The sequence below is a fragment of the Sciurus vulgaris genome, assembly GCF_902686455.1.
Source record: "Sciurus vulgaris genome assembly, chromosome: 15".
Taxonomy (NCBI): domain Eukaryota; kingdom Metazoa; phylum Chordata; class Mammalia; order Rodentia; family Sciuridae; genus Sciurus; species Sciurus vulgaris.
Window position 1 is genome coordinate 68,736,572 of NC_136476.1, and position 21,200 is coordinate 68,757,771.

The 21,200-nt window shown below is 40.1% G+C and overlaps 1 protein-coding gene across 1 annotated transcript in view; it reads left to right on the forward strand.

Moving 5' to 3' along the window:
• Positions 1-254: 254 nt before the first annotated feature.
• The window catches only part of UGCG (UDP-glucose ceramide glucosyltransferase), a 36,713-nt gene continuing 15,767 nt past the window's right edge, over positions 255-21,200 (forward strand). Inside the window, exons 1-2 of the mRNA XM_079112618.1 lie at positions 255-490; positions 19,934-20,075. Coding sequence (XP_078968744.1) covers positions 393-490; positions 19,934-20,075 — 240 coding nt within the window. The 5' untranslated portion in view covers positions 255-392. The remainder of the gene's footprint in view (positions 491-19,933; positions 20,076-21,200) is intronic.

The following is a 21,200-nucleotide window of genomic DNA, read 5'->3' on the forward strand; positions in this document are numbered from 1 at the left end:
GGCGGCGGAGCAGGACGGCGGAGCTGTACCGCCCGGAGCCCAGCGGCGAGGAAACAGGGCGGCGGCGGTGCGCACAGTCCGGCCAGCGGCAGCAAAGGTCTGGAGACACGAAGCCGAGCGCCGGGCGGCGGCAGCTCAGACCACGGAGCCCGGCCACCGCAGCGCCCGCAGCCGAGAGCGAGCCGAGGACAGCGCGCGGGCGAGCGCGCGCGGGCGGGGGCGCGCAGGCCCTGCCCGCCCCTTCCGTCCCCACCCCCCTCCGCCCCTTCCTCTCCCCACCTTCCTCTCGGTTCCCGCGCCCCCGCACCGGGCGCCCACCCTGTCCTCCTCCGGAGGGAGCGCTGTCCGCGGCGGCGGCCGGAGCGGGCCGGGCCGGGCCGGCGGGCCGGGGGATGGCGCTGCTGGACCTGGCCCTGGAGGGAATGGCCGTGTTCGGGTTCATCCTCTTCTTGGTGCTGTGGCTGATGCATTTCATGGCCATCATCTACACGTGAGTGAGGGGCAGCTGGAGGTGCTCGTGGCGAGGGTCTGGGCCTCGGGGAAAGGCGGGAGTGGGAGGTATTTGCGCTTTGGAGGAGACTGAACTTGGGAGGGGGGAAGAAGGCTAATTCTCAGACGGTCCCCTACATCTCCCCTCTTCCCTTATACCGGCTGGGGTGAGGAGTGAGGGTCCTTCAGAAGGAAAGTATTTGACCAGTGAAGGGGTTGCTGGGTTGCAGGCGATCGGAAAGCAAGGGGAAAGGAGGCTGTTCCTACGTGTCAGGCGGAAGGTTGATTGCTTGGTCTGATTGTGTTGGGGATTCGTGTGATTTTTCATCTGGGCCAAGATGTATGGTGTATTGTTTTTTTCTGTCGGCATGGACCACATTTCTGTTACGGTGATGATCGATTCCACTCTTCTGGGAGCTGCTCACAGCTACCTGGAGACCTCCCTGTGGATTTTCTTCTTCCTGGAAGAGCTCTATGCGCTCTGATAGGTGTGAAGCACCTGTCCACCTTGAAAAATGTCCACTAAACCTCCCATCTGGCGATTATAGCTTTGAGTTATTCTCAGTGTGTACATTTCAGTATGGTTTTCTTTTGGTTCCTCATTTGTCTTGTTCAGATTTGAACCTTTCCTCCTTATCTTTTAAGTATTTAACAAATACTTCTTGAGGCCCACAAGAAACCATCTGTGTCTCTTCTTGGCTGGGACACAGTGGTGAGCAAGACATAATTCTTGTCCTCATAGAGCTTACGTTCTAGAAGGAAGAGACAGATGACAAAATCCAAATAAGTTTATTGCAGGTAGTGATAAAGCCTCTGAATAAAATAGAATAGGGTGAAAGGATGGAGACACGAGATTTGTGGCTAGTTTTGATATTTCATTCAGTGTCTTTTAAGTGAAGTTTGCCTGTGTAAATAAATGAAAGAATTGTGTAGAGCACATTACTGATGTGGGTGCACTTGGCTTTTTAGCCTGGAGGGAAAAAACAAAAAATAAAGAATACTTTTTACTCTATCCTGATAGATGGATGTTAGGAGAGAACTTGAAGAAATTAGTTACTTCCAGGTTTTTCATTTTTTCATTTTTACTCAGAAAAAAGTGTGTTTTTCTTTTTGCAAACATTGCTTTTTATTAATATAGTGTAGCATTTCCTGATACTATAGAAAAATACTTCTTGTACCAGATACACTGATTCTTTGAAAGAAAACATGCCACTTCCATATTGTTTATCTTTGTTTTTGGAGTTTTTGAGTTGTAGTTACTGAACACTTACTGGAGTTCATTTTAAATATATGTATGGGTTCTTTTTTTTTTTTTTTAAAGTGTTACTTTTCCCAGTTATAAAAATAAAAAAAATGCTCACTGTGTAACAAATTTAGGCAATATGGAGGGGAATGCAGGAGAGAGTTAAAAACACACATACCCAAACATTACCTTGTTAACCTTTCCTGACTATCCTTCCAGTTATATCTCTGTGTGAGAGAGAGTGGGAGCAAGAGAAGGAGGAAACCTTTTCAGACTCATCTCTTAATAGATGGTTATGAGAGGCAGTTTGGTACAAAGCACTGTTCAAGGTGCTAGAAATAAGATGTCTGAGGTCATTGCTTAAGTGGAGCTGACACGCAAAATATGACCATTTCTTTTTATGTCAAAACATAATATGATCTCTGCAGTTTTTAAATTATTAATTTTTTGGTATTGGGGATTGAACCCAGGGGCACTCTATCACTGAGTTCCTGCTCTAGTTCCTTTTATTTTTTATTTTGGAACTGGGGCTCACCAAGTTGCCCAGGCTGGCCTGAAACTTGGTGATCCTCCTATCTCAGCCTCCTGAGTAGTTGGGTTCACAGTGTGTTAACACTGCAACCAGCTCTGCATCACTTTTTTAATAGATTTATGAGATTCTAATATTTGTTGTTATTGATGGCATTTAGGTCATTTGCAGTTTATAAGACAACACTTTTTGTTTGTTTTTTGTTTTTGTTGGTGGGCAGTGAACCCAAGGCCTCATGCATGCTAGGCAGAGCTTCTACCAATGAGCTACATCCCCAGACTTTTTTCAGTTTTTATTTTGAGATAGTGTCTCACCACGTTGCTGAGGCTGGCTTGGAACTTGTGGTCCTCAGCTTCCTGAGTAGCTGGCATTACAGGGGTACACCATCACACCCAGGAGAAGTGGTGTCTTTTTAAACTTTGATACAAATTGTTCTGTAAAAATGTTTTATCTATTCCTAGGCTTGGTAACAGTGTATGATGGTGCCTATTTCTCTTACAAAGTATCAGACTTTTCACTGTTTTTTGTTTTTGTTGTTATTCCATTAGTTACCAGTTCTGTCAACTTTTCATGTATTTATATACTGGTTATATTTAATTGTGATTGCATATTTGTAATCTTTTATGAACAGAAGATCATTAATCTTTTACCTTCATCTTTTTGATACAAAGGTAATTATTAGTGTGTTAGCTGTCATGTATTGCAAGTTTCTTCCTAGTCTTTTTTTCTTTTTCTTTTTCCTTTTTTTAGTGGTGTTGGGCATAGAACCCAGGAGCCCAACACCACTGAGCCACAGCCCTTTTTATTTTTTTATTTTGAGACAGAGTCTGGCTGTCCAGGCTGGCCTTGAATTTGTGATTTCTCCTGTCTCAGCGTCCTGAGTTACTGGGATTACAGTCCTGTGCCACCACAACTGGCTCCTCCTAGTTTGTCTTTTTTTTTGGGGGGGGGGGGGCGGTAACAGGGACAGAACCACAGGCACCTAATCACTGAACCACATCCCCAGCCCCTTGTACTTTTTTGTTTTAGAGATAGGGTCTCACCAAGTTGCTTAGGGTCTTGCTAAGTTGCTGCGACTGGCTTTGAACTTGCAGTCCTCGTGCCTCAGCCTCCCAAGCCATTGGGATTATAGGTGTGTGCCACCACACTTGGCCTCTTTCTTAAATTTTTAATTTTACTCTTTAATGCATCTAATATTTTGCTTTGTTATGAGATCTCGAGCCCTCATTCTAGTTTCATTTAAATAGTCATTTGTCCCAAAATCATTTTTCGAATTATTGATAATTCCAGTTTTGAAAATACTGCCTTTATATTTTCTTCTTTCTACTTGGGTATTTTGTGGGGCTTCCAGTGGCAATTCACAGATTTATTAATCCTTGTACCAGTTTTCTTTTATTAAACTAACAAAGTTTTATTAGCTGGTGAGGCAAACTTCTCCTGTTCTCTTGCAAAACTTTTTGATTTTGTGCACGTTTTTACTTAAAGATGAACTATAAAGTCTTAAGTTTCCGAGTCTTAAGTAATCCTTTTCTTACTGCTTTGGTTGAAATTAAATTTACAGCTTCATTTGGATAAAGACTGAATTTCCACATGAGACCATGATATTCTGCCCCCCCCCATTATATCTACATAATGATAAATATCATACTTCTTTAATTAAAATTAACCCTATTGAAGTATCCAGATATTTCAGATAGCCATTTGGAAATATTTTCAGACTTGAGACCACTCAAGAATTGTTTTACATTCTTATATTTAATGGTAAAGAGCAAATGTTTTCTTAAAATACTTTTAAGTTTTTTACTCTTGGGCAAATGTTTAGCTTAGTTGAGATAATGTAAAGAGGCTTTGCATTTTCTATAGCCCCACAAAACTACCTTTTTTTTTTTTTTACTGATAGTAACAGGTTCCTGAAAAGTATGTGAAAATCAAAGAAAACAATTAGATTGTAACAAGTTGGAGTGCCTTGTTAATTGCAGTAAACCTGTGACTATTTTTATGAAGTGAATAACTGATGGAAGGCAGATAATCAACAGATTAATTTGTGTATAAATTAAGTCTCACCTTTTTTGATAAGGACCTTTCTTCTGGTCTGATTCCACCATCAAAATTTTTGATTTGATACCCTTTTTTATTGAATTAAAAGATAACTCCCAGTTTAATGAGTTGTTTTCAAGCAGAGAGCTAAGCACTTTTTCATCTCCCTCTCCCAGCTGTATTTAGTAAAATTGCAATTGAATCTGAATATTTAACAAAGAAGGTTAATGAACTTTGGCAACAATATGTTGCTTAAAAATACTGTGCTACATAGTTTATATTTTATTAAAGGATATGTTTTCTGAATACGTGTTCTATATCCCTTCAAATCCTTTTTTGAAATAAGGCAATAATATATCAATTAGCAGGTACTTCTGAAAACATGGGCTTGCCGCTGGTAGAAATGGAACCAGTTCTCAAAAACTTATGGCTGTATATCTAGGTGTCAGATGAAGGAGCATTGTCTGTGGCTTCTCCTTTTAAACATGTTTAATATAAATAGTGTAAAGAGATTGCCGAGAAAAATTAAAACATTTAAAGTACTGGTTATTTTAGAAATATTAAACTCTGTGTATCAGTGTATAATGGCATCTACTTAATTTTGTCTTCATGTTTTATTGTATCTTCTTACAAACAAAGAGCTAAGTATTGGCCTTTATTATTATTTTTTTAATATTTTTTCAGTTGTCAATGGACCTTTATTTTTATTTATTTATATGTGGTGCTGAGAATTGAACCCAGGGCCACGCACATGCTAGGCAAGCGCTCTACCACTGAGCCACAGCTCCCACCCCCTGGCCTTTATTTTTAAAAATGGAGTTGAAGTTGATTAGAACAATAAACAACTCTTTTTTAATGAGGTTATTTGTTCTGATTTTACAGATGTCTTACAGTTTATTTAAGTCTGCAATTTAAAAACATTTTTTTGGTATCAGGGATTGAACCCAGGGGCACTTAACCACTGAGCCACATCCCCAGCCCTTTTTTATATTTTTATTTTGAGATAGGGTCTTGCTTTGTAGCTTAGAGTCTCGATACAGTGCTAAGGCTATAACCCTGCAATTTTGAAAGTCGCGATAACTTACAAACTAGAAAACAAGTATTTCCAGTGTTCAGAACCATCTTTACTCACCATTATCTCCACCAGCGGCTTCACTCCTTCCAATCATAATTCTGAACCAAGGCTTAGTCATTTCCTAACATTTTAGATGACAAGACACTTGTTGGAAGGGTCTTATTCCTAAGATTTTTGATTTCCTAAAAATAGTTGATGATAGTAGCCTCAACTGGCAGAGTTAGTTGGTGGACTCTGTGCTGTTTTTCCCTCCTTTTTGTGAGAGTGAGCGGGGTTGGATAGTTGGGGACAGAGGTGAAAGCATACATAGGTCTGAAACTAAGTGTTTTCTTCCCTCTCAACCCTTCAGAGCCGTCTTGCTGGATGATAAGGGTATCTAAACAGGACACCTTGCCTTTTTCTACTCCCCTTCATTCTTTTTCTCCTTTCTTTTCCCCACCCAACTCTGTCCCTCTGATTATCACTTTTCCCCTCCGTGTATAATGTCCTAATATTTAGCATTAGACTCTCTTTCCTGTTAAACTTGTTGACTTAGAGGTGCCAGGCTAGTGTGGAAGTAACTTCTTGTATCCATAGATATTAACTGTCCTCTAGTAAAGCAGAGGCCCTTTTCCTGGAGGTTTTTTCCGAGTGAATTCTGCTTCCTACAAATATGTTTCTCACGTTTCCAGTTATAGCAACTTTTATACCTGTTGTATAACTTCTGAATAGAGGTTACATGATCATTGTGGTGATAGTTGCAACAAACTATCTGTCAGAAGCTAGTTGTGTTTTTAATCTAAATTTTACTATTTAGAATATTTAGGCGGTATGATTTTGGGCTTAAATTCATGAATGTATTGGTGTTCTAAACGTTGATGGAATAAAAATTGAGAGCTTCATTTCTGGTTTAGTCCTGAAGATGAACTTGGACTTTGGTCAAATGTTGATCAGGGCCTGTGTGGTGGCATTTGCCTGTAATCCCCAGCAATTTAGGAGGCTGAGGCAGGAGGTTTACAAGTTTGAGACCAGCCTTGGCAACTTAGTGAGATCCTATCTCAAAATAATACATAAAAAGGAGTAGGGGAATAGCTCAGTGGTAGAGCAGTCCTGGGTTAAGTCCCTAGTACCTGAAAAAAAGTACTGATCGGTCAAATTTATTGCAGTGGGACCAGTTGGCGATGAATGAATGAAATATTTCAGTAGTTGAGCCTTTTTAACCTGAGCCTGAAAACAAACAATTAGACTAGAGTATGTTACCTTTAAGGATTAGAATGAAAACTATAATTGAGGTTTAATATTCAATGATAACTCTATTGATTCATTTTCCCCCTTTTACTTTGTAATCAGTTCTGCACACTTTCCTATCTGCCCTAGGTTATGGAAATTATTTCTGCTCACTGGTATCTTGCTCCCTTTCTAGTTTATCCTTCTGGAACACTAAGTTGGTTTATGTGCTTGAACACTTTCCATGACTCCCCATTGCCTTTAGGTAAAAATTCAAACTCCTTAACAAGACATGCACAACTCCTTAGCATACATACCATCTCTGTGTATCTGTTTCTTCAGCCTTATTGAGTTCCTGGGGTTTGTCTGAATGTGTAGTATACTTTCTGTAGAATTCTCTGTTCTTTCTCTCTCTCTCTCTTTCTCTTTTTCTTTTTATTTCCTTTTTGCATAACTAACTCCTGATCATTCAAGTCATTTAATTTATCTATTTATTTGGTACTGGAAATTGGACCTAAAGTGCTTTTTACCACTGAGCCATACTCCAGCCTTTTATTTATTTGTTTGTTTATTATTTTGAGACAAGATCTCACTGGATTCGCTTCAGGCCTCACCAAGTTGCTGAAGTTAGCCTCCGACTTGTGATCCTCCTGCCTCAGTCTCCTGAGTTGCTGAGATTACAGGTGTGGGCCACCCTACCCAGCTTCCTGGCTCATTTTAGACTTTAGTTCTCTACTGGGTTAGGTGCCCTCTCTATGTCTTTCCATAGTACTTTGGATTTACTTGTCTAAATTATAAGTGATTGTCTCTTTTCTCATTAGATTTTAAGTTTTTGAAGGTAGAGAGGGTGTCTTCTTTACTACTGTGTCTTCAGGGTCTACTAAGCACCCCATTACTACCTGTTGAATGAGTGATCTTTGAGGTTCCTCCAGTAGTAATGCTGGATTTTTATTTATTCACTAATTCAGTCTCTGATGGCCATTGTGGTTTGAGGTACATTGTAAAATTTGGAATGCTTTCAGTGATCATAGTTTTAATGAAACTAATTAGACCAAATGAAATCTTTATTTCACTATTTCTAACCAGTTACAAGTTAAAATAGAAACAGGACTACATCAATAACTTGTTTACTTTCAGATTCATTGTTAAATCTGAATTTTCCTCCAGAAGTTTTCCAAACAGAATGGCTGTCTTTCCTATAAATAATCTTTATACTCAAATCTGTCTTTGGGGCAGTGCGTAGCCCAGGACTATCCTGATTTGGATCACAAATGCAGATCATTAAGAGCGTCTCTACTTTTTCTCCATCCATGGAATTTTATTTTATACACAAAATGGTTTAATTTAAAAATAATAAAATGTAAGTTTACTTTAATGGGTAATTTTAGGGGATTTTGTAGAAGAGGATAGGGACAGTCTCATTAGTTTACTTTTGATGCAAACGGTGGCTTTTGGGCGTATGATATGGTTGCGGGTGTTATGTTTTTAGTGCTGTGTAGTGAGTGCAGATCTGCTGGGCATCTTTCTTAGTTGCTGTCAGCAAGACGCTGTGCTCTACATACACTGGCGCTAATTCTGTTGTCACCAAATGTTAGGTGAGTTGGGTTTTATGTTGCTGTTTGAGAACTTAATAAGGATCTTCTCTTCGTTTTCTATGGTGGTGGACTCCTTTATGTTTCATAATAATTGGTGTCCGTTGTCCAGTGGAAATAGTTTGTGTTTTCCTGTACAGCTAACTCACTGTTGACTCTTTTTCTTTCTTCCTTTTTTTTTTGGTGGTGCTGGGGATTGAACCCAGGGCCTTGTGCATGTGAGGCAAGCACTCTACCAGTTGAGCTATATCCCCAGACTGGTTATTTTTCTTTCTCTGGGGAAATCTTGTCCACAGACTCAAGACTGCACTGGAAGTTATGCTTTGTGGTACTGCTGAAGCCCATTTTGATGCAATGTCATTTTAAAATAAGTACTGTGGCAATAATATTAGTCATGACACATACCGATCATAAACACACAACAATCACCTTCCATAACAAAATCATAACAACAACAACAAAGGCCTTTAATCTTTAATCACTGGGAATTGCTGGCATGGACTATGTGAAGTACGGGGCCTGCTAGTATCACAGTCAACCTAATTTTATGTGAAATATTAACAAACTTGGTGGCATGGAGCAGAGGAGATAAGTTCCTGGAGTTAGATAAATTGTTGTAACTGAATTACAGAGCAGAACTATAAAATAGCAGTCTGGAGCTGTTAAGCAAGCTGGCCTTTGTCCTTGTGGAATCCACATTCTTTCTTGGAATTGTTAAATCCAAGTCTTGTGCCCCACGTCTGGCGTCTGGCAGAGAAGAGCTGTAAAGGTTGCTGCAGAGGCTGCTGCCAGCCACCTGAAGGGGAAGGAGCCACCGCCCACCACCACCCTCACTCACCTTGTCTTTCTCCAGGGACTTCCCTTCCTATCAGGCTTCCCTCTTGCAAAAGCTAAATTAGAATACAAAACTGTAAAAGAAACCAGTTTAAAATGGTACAAAGCATTAACCCAAAAACCACTGAGGTTGATGAGACTAAACCATGAGAAGACAAAACAATCAGCTAAAATGATGAAAAAGTAACAGTTTTAGAGACTTGGATGCTAGGAAATAACCAAGCTGGGCACCTGCCTGTTCTCATGTTTGCAGGAATGGGTGGGGTGGGGTGGAGAGGTCTGAATTTGAGAGTCACACTCAGGGGACCTACAAGGAGCCTTCTGCTGCCAGCCCCTTTTCAGACTGCTCAGATGGCAGCAGAATAACCACACTTTGTCCTGTCACCAAGTCCAAGTGCAGGCAGCTCCTGGTACTGACATAACAAAGTCCCACTCCTGAGCCTACCTGTCCCCTCCCTGGTACCACAGGGAGCCAGCCCCATTGGCTTCCCCCAACTGTTCAGGTGTGGCCTTATCTCAGAATCCTGCTGAGTGCTCCTTTTCACAACCTCCATTGGTACCTTCTCTTGCAAGAATAAAATTTCCTTTCTCCATGAAAAAAAGGTGGTGGGGCGGTGGAGGGAGAGGGAGAATCAACTAAGCTAACATAAAGCCATCCCATCAATTCAGAGGCAGTTAGGATCACCGCGCTAAAGCAGCTATAAAGCCAGCAGAACCCCTGAATATTTCTTACTGTCACTTGAAGTTCTTTGAAGTGTTTCCTGAATAGATAGATGTCCTCCTAGCTCACAATGGAAAAAGTAGGACCCTGAAGGTCTCTCTCTCTCTTGCAGCTGATTCATCCCTCAAGATGCTGGGTTATAAGAACCCTCATCCCAAAAGCTCAACCTTTGAATTGTAGGCAGCTCTAAGTTGCTCTGAGGAAGCACTGCAGAGCCTCTACTCTGTCCCCAGTTTGGCAGTTCCAGCCCCAAGCACTTCTCTGTCCCAGGCCTTGGGTGTGTTGATGCTTTTAAAACACCTGAATGCCCCCCCCCCTTTTTTTTATGGTGACTCCCAGCTCCCAATCCCATTTTAAAATTTAATTTAAAAATAATTCCTTGGGAAAATGACACATGTATTGAAGTTTTACTATGCTTTCTACCTCCCCAGAATTGTTCACCTGTATCAGGATCACTTTACTCTTGAAAAAATGAAATCAAATCATTAACAAGCTATATAGGAAAGCCACTCCCTTTATACCCACTGCATTTCGGAAAAGGTAATAAAATCAAATTTCTGACAATTAAATGGATATATGTGTTAGGAGGGCAGATTATATTTCAAGAGAACTAAGGATGTTGTTAAAATCACAAATGATTGTAAGATTCGTGATCCTGATGCCCAAGAGCTTGCTGTGCCACAGAGAGCTTTCTAGGTGTGTTAGGGGCTATAGGAAGGGGCTTTCTCTCCCACCCTGAGCAGGGTGGGAAAGCTGGTGGGTAGCTTCTCTGGGGACTGTGCTAGACATTGCAATATAATGGTCAACAGAGCAAATACAGTCTGTACAGTCTATTCTGGAATCTTTTCAACATCTTCATAGGAGAAGGCAGTAGCTTGGAATTACATAATAACTAGCAGTTACTTGATGCATTGTATCTGCTGCAGAGTGGAAACAGTTCTGCCTTGCTGGTCTTAGCTCTGTGGGTGCCACCTGCTACCTCTACTAGCCACAGGGCCAAGGGTTCTTGTAACCAGCATCTTGAGTCAGCCTCTGAGGATAGGGGCATTAAGAGAAGCCAGGACTATGCCCAACTGAGAACCCATTTCATGGTTTAAGAGGAGAGCACAGCTAAAAACCAAATGAACAAAACAGTAATGGACCATTTTTGATGGAAAATAATTTGTGATACTGAATGTTCCTTACTCTTATATTTGCCTCATTTTTATGCTTTGGGATGTCTGTAGAACTTTAAATTTTCTAAATATTTGCTGTAATTTTAGCTTTAAGTACAAGGTTAACCTAAATATTGGGCATACCTTAAACCGTACATTTGGTGTGTTTTATGCCTGATTTTGTTTTAACCATGATTGGAGACTTTCAATCATTCCTTTCTCCCTTTTAATCTTAGTACATACAAGTTGATAAAAGTTGATTTTATTTATTTTTTTTGAATTGTAAGTGCCTGATATATATGAATCTTTATAAAATATGCGAATTTCTAGTCTTTCCATTTTGGTATATGTCTCATCAATATTTGATATCTCTAAATCCCTAATCATAACTATGATAATTCAGAGACATTATATTTTGGTGGAAAAAGTCTTTGAAATTATAGCAGAGGTCTTATTTTAAAGTTACGGATGGTAATAGGTATCCTTGAATGTTTATTTTGTGGCTTAATCTCATGTATTGCTCACAGTTTCCGCATAAGATAGGTACTATTATGCACACTTTTAAAAACACTTTAAGAAGTAACTTGCCCAAGGGCACAGCTAGTAAGCTGGGATAGAAACCTAGGCCGTCTGCCACTGGCCCAGGCTTTTAAATGACTGTGCTATACACTGCCAGGGGTGACCTAAAAATAACCCCGGAAGTAATCCATAGGGATAGGGTGTCTGAATGAGGATTTCTCCACTTGCCCTGAGTCTTAATTTGTGACATTGGAATGCTTAGATTATGATGGAGAAGGCCCTTGCTCATTTTCTCAGTTTATCCCAAAACTGATTTTTCTAAGAGTTTCCACCTTGACCCTCCTCCGTTTTTACCGTAGTAACCTAGTCCTAGACCTGTGGTTCTCCACCTGGGCTGCACTTTGGAGTGCCGTGAATGGCTTAAAAAAGTACTGCTACGTGGGACCCACACCTGGAGATTCTAATTGGTCTTGGCATAAGGATTTAAGCAAACACTTCCCCAGGTGATTTTGATGTGCAGCCTGGACTGAGAATGCCTGCCCTGGACTGTTGATCCGCAGTTGTATTCTGCACGTGCTGCCTCTTGGCTTTATCTGGTTGTCCGAGTAGCTGGGAACCCACAGTGCATCATCACTCCATTATCTCGCTCCTTGCCTCGCTTCACCTTGCCTGGCCTTCTCTATCAGTCTGCTCTGCTGTCCTGAATCCATCCAATAATTTATAGCTTCTCAACTTTCAAAATCCTGCAGAGGGTAATCACACGCCATGTGGATTAGTACTACTACACATTCATGGTCTCAGATCTCAGCCAAGCCTACAGTGCTATCTGGCAGTATTTTGTTTCTTTATTTAGCTCTGTCATCCATTACCTCTTCTAAATCTTCACCGTTCTACCACATTCTTGGCAGATTTATCTTAATTCCTACTTCACACTGTGGGCCCTCTCATGCCATTAATTATTTTTTTCTTTTTTTTCTCTTTAACTAGCTCTTTCCCCTTAAACCGTATACTGAAGCATTCTTGCAAAACCAAACAGAAATCCTGTGCTCCATGTAGCCACTCTTTGGCCCTGTCCCTAACTGTGAGGTTTCAGGGAACTAGTGTTTATTCTTTATCATCATATCCCACTTCCCATTCATTTCCCTTGTAACCTGTCTACCCTGGGCTCCATCAACTACCCCATCCCTGCCAAAAGGGCTCAGAGATCAAGTACACAGACTAGTGAACATTTCAGTTCTTGTCTTGACCTCTTGGCAGCATTTAATGTTGTTCTTTCTTGATCCCTTGAAGAAGAAAACAGCCACCCACATAAATCTTTCTGTTACTTTACTTTCATCCCGGCTGTGTTTATACTTCTGATCACCTCTTACCCTGGGTCCTCTTCCTATCTTGCTGGTTCATTAATGTAAGTTACATTCATTCTTTATTTTTCATGTAATTTTTCCACTTTTTAAAATTCTAATTAGTGGTACATGACAATAGAATGCACTTTGACACATCATACGTAAATGGAGTATAATTTCTCATTCTTCTGGATGGCTCCCATATCGTTATCTCTAGACTGAGCTTACCTTTTGAGCTCTGTATCTGTTTACCTACCTGTCATCTATTCAGCAATCTAAAAAAAAAATACTAAGAATGTACTTCGGTATCATTGTTTTGCTGGGCCCTGGAGAATTTATAGTTTAGTGTTTCTCCTGTTCATTGTCAGCCTGCATTAGAGTCACTTGGCGATGTTTAAGAAAATGCACACCTTAGGCTCAGCCTGGTCCATTAAATTGTGTTCACGTCCTGTGGGCATTGTCCATACTCAGTGGCAAACTACTAGCCCCCTGAGAGAGAGATCACCACTCGATGTCTGAAGAGTAACTTTATCGTGTTCAAAATAATGTTCGTTACTTTCTCCCCTCTGTCATTGGGGCCAGATTTTGTGAATGGCACCACTAGTTACTTAGGCCCAAACCTGAGTGTCATTTATGTACACGCTCACCACCTCCTCCACCCGCTCCTTGAACATTGGCCAAACCCCAGGAATTCTGAATTTTCGTTTGCCCTTGACTCTTCATTTCCTGCTCTTCCCTCTGCTTCCTTTTTTTCCTTCTGGACCTTTAGAATAGTTCCCCCTGCCTTCCATCTCCCATTCTCTGAACTTCTATAAGTACAAGAATAATCCCGCTATCTTCCTTTTAGTCTTTTATGGTTATTTCTTGCCAAGAGACCGGGCTCCTTTTCAGCATTGTCTGTGAGGTGGAGGCAGAGGGTATAGCACAAAGGAATCTTAAAGTATTTCTTCCCAAGCTTCAGCATGCCCACAAATCAGCTGGAGATCTTGGAAAAGTTCGTCTGTTTCAATAGTTCTGAGGGGCAGGGGAGCTGAGACTGAAAATTTCACAAGCTCCAGGTGACACCAGGGCTGCTGGTCAGTGCACGGTACTTGGTGTGTGAAAGTCTTAAAGGAACACACCACCTGTTGAATATTAGATGTTTCCCTCTCTCTCCTCCCAGAGTATCCAAACATAACTTTAATGATAGTGTGTATCATGCATTCACAAAGGCTTGGGCAGAAGTTACTTTTGTGACAGGTGGACTGTGCACAGGTGACAACCACCAATCCTATTCTAACACATGGAGATGATGTGATGGTTCTTTGTACGTTTGGCAATTTTTTTATTAGATGCCACACATTTTGAATTTCACTTTGAGTGCTAGATGTTTTTCTGGACTCAGTTCCATCCCCTCTGTGTGGGGGAGTCTGCTGGATTCTGCCTGGGTTCCCCTTTCCTGCACCATGGCCCGAAGCACTGAACTGGGGCAATTGTAAATTCCCCCCCGCCTTTTTTTTTTTTTTTTCAGTCTCAAGAATCACTGTCCTCTTCTATCTAATGTCCAGTATCTTAAAGCCATCCTTGCGTATATCTTGCCTGATTTTTTTGGTTGCTTCAGGTGGGAGAGTAAATCTAGTTTGTTATTCTTCATCTTGTCCAAATGTTGAAGTCTAGAGGAAGGGGGGGACTTGTTTTTAATATTTGCACAGTACTTGTGTAGCAACAAGTCTACCTACTGTTTTGAATAGCCCCAAACTGCATATAATTAACCAAAAAGTAGATAAAGTATGGCATATCAATACAAGGAATACTACAGTGTACTGAGAGTGAATACATTTTAACTGAATGTAACAATGGCTAAATCTCAGGCATACTTTTAGACAAAAGAAGCCAGATACAAAAGGGTATATCTAAAGAGATTCCATTTGTATAAAATTTGAAACAGGCAATATTAACCTGATGTCAGTCAGAATAGCAATTACCCTTGAGAGGAGGGAGTATGTAGAGGTGGACATGCAGCAACTTGGGGGATTTGGTGATACGTTTGTTTCATGATCACGGAGATCACAGGTCACGGAGAGTTTGATCTTGGGAAATTCTTTGAACTGTATATTTATGTGTGTGTTATAGTGTGTGTGTTATACTTCAATAAGAAAGTCCCTTATAACAAAAAGGTCAAGGCTGTAAGCCACATGTACTTTAGGATAGTAGAACAGAATTCCCAGTATAGAACCTGGAACTAAGAAAGCGTAGAAATGGGTAACCAGAGAAAACCCTGTCAAATAAGTGCCTTAGGCTCAAGTTCATACTGTACCTAATGTGGAAGTCCTGACCTGAGATAGTGAAATAAAAACTGGTTTGAAACCAGTAAACCTTGTAGTGCCCTGTCAGAAACCTCATAAAACTGACTCAGGCAAGCCTGGCACAGTGGTGCATGCCTGTAATCTAGGCAACTCAGGAGGCTGAGACAGGAGGATCATTTTATTTATTTATTTAGTAATGTGGTGCTGAGGTTCAAACTCAGTGCCCCACATGTGCTAGGCAAGGGTTCTACCACTGAGCCACAACCCCAGCCCCATCCATAAGAATTTTACAAGAATTTGTGTAACTCCCCTCATTAAACCACAACCCAATGACAGTAGGTGATCTGCCTGTTCTTCGTTGTATCTCTAGTACAATAGGATAATGTTAAATGGGCTCAAAATACATTGTTCAGTAAGTGAACTCTAAATAGCATGGAGCTTCACTGTAAGCTAAACACCATGCATGTTTTGTGATTTAATGGATATTCTTTCATTGTTTAGGTAAACTTTCATGTAATTTGTAGTAAGGGCTTTTGTCAGTTTATTTCATGAGTCAAAACAGTATTCTCCAAAGTAGAGTTTTATATCCTAGAGGATATATGACAAGCTGACCCCTTGGACTATGGAAAGAAAATCCTAAAGAGTGAGCAAGGCAAAGGGGGTTGCAGAGATGAGAATTTTTGAGGGTCCTGCCATATATGAGTAGAAATTTCAAATATGCTCACTTGTCTTTTTTTTTTTTTTTTTTTTTTTTTTTTTTGGAACTGGGGGTCAAACCCAGGGCTTTGGGAATGCAAGACAAACACTTTGCCACTAAGCTCTGTCCTAGCCCTATCAATTGTCTTTATCCATAAGCCTTCACTGCTATTTGGAGAGTCAGAATGAGTTCATGATAAAATACTGCATTCTCAATATGAAAAGCTCTTCAAAGGATAGCAGGTGTATCTGTGTTCATATTTGAAGTAAAATATTTTGAGAAGGGGAAAAAGAGAAAAGTAGGATTCACTCTCAACTTTTTCACAATTTGAAAGCTGTGAGACTGTTGAGTACAGTTTAAATGGTCCTTGTTGCTCTTCTGTTTTTAATCTAAGGTCTGCCAAGTGCAGGGGAATTATTAGTGGGCTGGTTTCCCTGTAAATTGGTCGGCACTTCATATAAGTGTTTTGAGACAGTTTCTTATTATTTAATGATCACTTAATGGGGAAAATGGATAAAAATTAATGGGATTTTAGAGTTCTGTTGTCCACTCCTAAACTCTTTAATGATTTCTGCATCTTTGCTTCTTATTCTCTCTGTGATGCATTTTGGATGATTACTACAAATTTAGCTTCCAGTTCTCTCTACATTGGATGTGTGCAAACTTCTGTCTTAACCTGTCCACTGAATTCTTGTCAATGAGACATCTTTCCCTTTTAGATATTGTGTGATTCTTTTCATAGATTCGTGGACATAGTTGACAGTTTCTCTTATTCCTTCTCTTGGGTTTTGTTCAGGCAACACAGACACTTTGCATTCTGGTCCCCACACCCACATGATTGAGTGTTTTCCACAAAGACTTTTTCATTTTATTCCATAACACTTAGGACCGAATCTAAGATAAGCAGCATCCCCAGCTTCCTGTTAGGGCCAGGCCTTTTCTTCTTTGCCTTTCGGGGATGCCAGATTTATACCAGGCTTTTAGAACAGATCGCCTATCATTCTTGTGTCAGGTTTGTCTCTGTCTTTCGGTCACCCAGGACCAGCAGATGGCCCTGAGGCAAGCATTGGCCTCAGCACACATCACTGAACAGTTCTTGTTTCTGATATAGGAGGCCTTTTAAATATTTTCCTAACAGTTCAATCATGTATTTTAAAACATGCTTTATTTTTAACATGTTTGAATTTAAAGGGAGGGAGAAAATTATATTTTATACACACATATATGCATACATACACACACAGTTCGTGTGTTTTGGCTTTTGTACACATTTTTTAAATCTCTGGAAGGATGAGTAAGAAACGAGTAATCCTGGGGGAAATAATGATTGGAATGGGGCAGACAGGGGTAAGGGTGACAGGGAGACTTCTTTTATGAGAACTTTTAATATTTTTAGTGATTTCAACTCTATGAATATGTTACTGATTTAATCAATTAAAATGTGTGATACAGATTTTTTTTTATCCCTCAGCAATCCAGATATCTGTACCGGGTAGGTTTCTTCAGACAACTTGTCTGCTGTTTTGTTGGAAATGGGAGAAGGATCATTTTTGTGGCATTTCAGATTGTAGATCCTAGTTTTGCCTCTGTGTAGCCCTCTTGGTGGACTCTGTAAATCAAGTTTCCACACTCTGTGGCAAAGGATTCATTCTTATATTTTCCAGTCTACCATGGACTGATATTTTGCCAAACTACAGTAAAAATAAATTGCTCATCACATGGTTGGGTGTCATGGCAATGTCAGATTGCTTTAAGTTTCTTAAAGCTTTCTCTCAGTTTCTTCTCATTGCAGACCAGCAAAAAGCAGCTCGTGGACCAGAGTACACTTTGAGTAGCACTGCTATACATGGTGTTCCATTGTTTTCTGGTGTTTGGTGTTGTGGATCAGAAATTAACACCATCCTGTTCTATACATTTCTTATCGATTAAAAATTATTGCATTGTAGATAACCTGTTTTCTTCCTATAAAGATGTTTCTGTGGCCATTTCTAAAACGAAGTGTTTGTTGTAGCATATCCTTGCCTTAGATAACTGGGAGTGAGCTTGTAGCTGGCTGGTCTGGAAGGTGGTGCTGGTGTGCTTCCAGGTCATTCATAGGGTCATAGTGTAATTCTTTGATTAAAACATGCATTGATACTAGGTGTGTGTATGTGGGGGGGTAGTTGTTTTGTTTTACTAATCTTCTCAAACGTCTTATTGGTTGTGTTTCACAATTCTGTCAGGACTGCCATCTGGCTGGCAGCAATTGTAAGAGGCCATTAATTTCAGAGATGTTAAAATGTGTCTTAGAACATCTTGCAGAGGGAGCCATGATTGCCTTAGCATCTAGGTACTGTTGAATACTTGGATACTTGCTTTTGAGAAGTACTTGGCAATGTACTTATGAGAAGCAGGGAGAAAGTCTTCAGTGATCTGCTTTAGAATCGTCACCACTGTCTCATATGGCGCTCTTGTTTTGACAGCCTGAGGTACCATAGAACACTGATTGGTAGGGATTTCTTCATTCAGAGCCCTGAGCTATAGCACCATCAGTGAGAACCTTGGCCACCTGATGCTGGTATATCTTCAAGTGTCATTAATAGACATTTTTCTCATTGAGAATTTTTCCCCTTATTTCAACTTCCCTCTATTCTACTCCTGCCATTCTGAACTTATTAATATCACATCCCATTTTCTTCTTCCATGCAAGATATTTGATATTCCTTTCAATTGTATATCATCTGGACTGTTAATTATAAATTTTTCTCCAAACTTTATTTTGTTTTATATTTCTCTGGCATAGATAATTGATTTTATTTTACCTATTAGAGTTTTTTGTCCACCTGTTTTGTTTTTTTTTTTCCCAAAACAAAATCAAATTTAATGGTCTTAAATGCAAAAGTAAAAACAAACAAACAAAAAACACAAAAAAGCAAAAGAAAATTAGAGCAGAACAACCCAAAGTGTCAAAGCGCTTATGAAGAGAATTTTGAGGGTTAATCTTTAAAACTACAAATCAGAGTTTTTTGTGAATAGATAACTGGCAGGAAGTAAGTACTTTTCTGCCGAGTGTCCATATGAAAGCAAAATACCAAAACAAAGTTCGACTAAGAGAACAAAATCTTAGCACTCACAAGGAGGGATATAAGAAATACAATGCTCAAATGTTTATGTGTTGTTAAAAAATAGAGCTGTCTTAGGTATTCAAGCTGTGTTAAGTACTCTTGGGAACTGCAGAAATTGTTGTGAACATAGTTGCTGATGTATGGGGCACCATGCGCACAGGGCATGGACAGAAATTCAGGACATCAGAGCAGCAGCACGTTTGCAGGCGTGCTTGGAGCTCAGGTCTGGCTCTAGAATATCCTGGAGTTTCCCTGAAACTCTGATCCATTCTCATTGGTGCCCAGGCTTATGAAACACCCCTTTTTTTTTTTTTTTTTTTTTTTGCGGTACTGGGGATTTGAACCCAGGGCCTTGTGCTTGCGAGGCAAGCACCCAACCAACTGAGCTATATCCCCAGCCCTATGAAACACCTTTGTCTTTCTCTGTAGTGCCCAGTCTGGCCTGACATGTGGGACCCTCCCCTCCCTGGTGGTGGCCCACATTGGACTGACCCACTGCCACTCCCAGGACCACTTAGCAGAACCCAAAACTGAGTGAGCAGGAGGTGACAGAAGGACCCGCTTGGGAAACAATTTTTTGTCAACCAAAGCATACATTACTTAAAATGTTGAAGTGGTTGAGAAAACGTACACTGAGCATCTGACTAATATCTTTAGATTAAAAACTAAAAGTAAAAGGTCATGTTTTTTAATCCAGTTTGTGGAGACATCAGATGAAACAAGTGTTAGCTTTGTCCACCTTGATGGCAGTTCAAGAGGAAAAGCAATAATATGTGGGCTACCACCGTCATTCATTTCTTCACCATGTCATTCCTCGATGCCCAGCCTAATTTTTGAGCACTGAGAGCACAACAATAAACAGAGTCATTTAAGTTCTTCATTGGAACATTTGTTCTGCTTAGTTCTAAACTTTGTCCTAAACCAAAAGCTTAATTGGTTCCCATTTCCTTTGTTTTCAGGTCTCCTTTTTAGAAAGATGTCCACTTTAAAAAAAAAAAATCTCGGTGTAGGATTTAGTAATTGATTGATAGTTTGTTATGTGCTTTATTTTGATTTGACACTAATACATTCCCTAGAAATAAATTCTGTGTCACTTGCTTTTTAGCCGATTACACCTCAACAAGAAGGCAACAGACAAACAGCCATATAGCAAGCTCCCAGGTGTCTCTCTTCTGAAACCACTGAAAGGGGTAGATCCTAACCTCATCAACAACTTGGAAACATTCTTTGAATTGGATTATCCCAAAGTAAGTATGACACTGTACTGACTAGAAGTGGGCTGGGCCACATGTTAATCCTCCATCATAAACACTTAGGAATGTCCACACTGCATAAAGTGAAAGATTTGAAAATTCACCGTGATGTTGGACTCACAACATTTAAGCTTCAGTGCTAGTCATCACAAGACAGCGGTGGGGCTGGCAAAGGGGCGTAAAGTCCTTGTCTGAGCACCTGTATATCCATCTGAAGTCACAAGCCCCTGGAACTCAAGACATGGTCTGGTGCTGGTGATATGAGTATAGAAATCTTGTTCTGTGAGAGTCATGTGGAAACAGAAGGAAGAGGAGATTGTGAGTGAGAAAGGGTTCTGTGGTCTGAAGAGGAATGCGAGATGCTAGGACCAACCAGGAATGCCCTTGAGACACTGGCTCTGGGCCTAGAGGGGTTCTGATTAGTGGCAAGCAGAGGCCTCATCTTACCTAATTTTTAATTTCTTTATTCTGATTTTTAATGCTTAGTTGTATTGCTCATGCCACTTACCTATACAGTCGGCATCTACAACTCAGTGTGTCCCTTCATTGTATAACTTCCAGATTTTTAAAGATAGATCTGTGTTATTTTTATAGCTTCCTTTTAGTATTCACTTTGAGTTTCTTGGGAGAACTTAATTCATGTTGATTTTTGTATTTAACTTTACTGCAGGTTTACTGCATTGCCTATTTGAGCTAAGAGAAATAAGCCAATCCCAAAAAACCAAAGGCAGAACGTTCTCTCTGATATGTGGATGCTAATACACAATAAGAAGGGAGAGAGTAGAAGTTCATTGGATTAGACAAAGGGGAATGAAGGGAAGGATGTGGGATGGGAATAGAAAAGATTAGAGTGAATCGGACATAACTCTCCTATGTTCATATATGAACGTATGACCAGACTAACTCCACGTCATGTACAACTACAAGAATGGGAAGTTATACTCCATGTATGTATAACATGTCAAAATATATTCTGCTGTCATGTATAACTAAAAAAAAAATAATAAAAAATAATAAATTGCCTATTTGAGACACTGCTTTTCAAAGGGCATCGATTACTTGTAAGAAGAACATGTCTTTGAATTTCTGCCTGCTTGATTTTCAGTATAGCTTTACTTT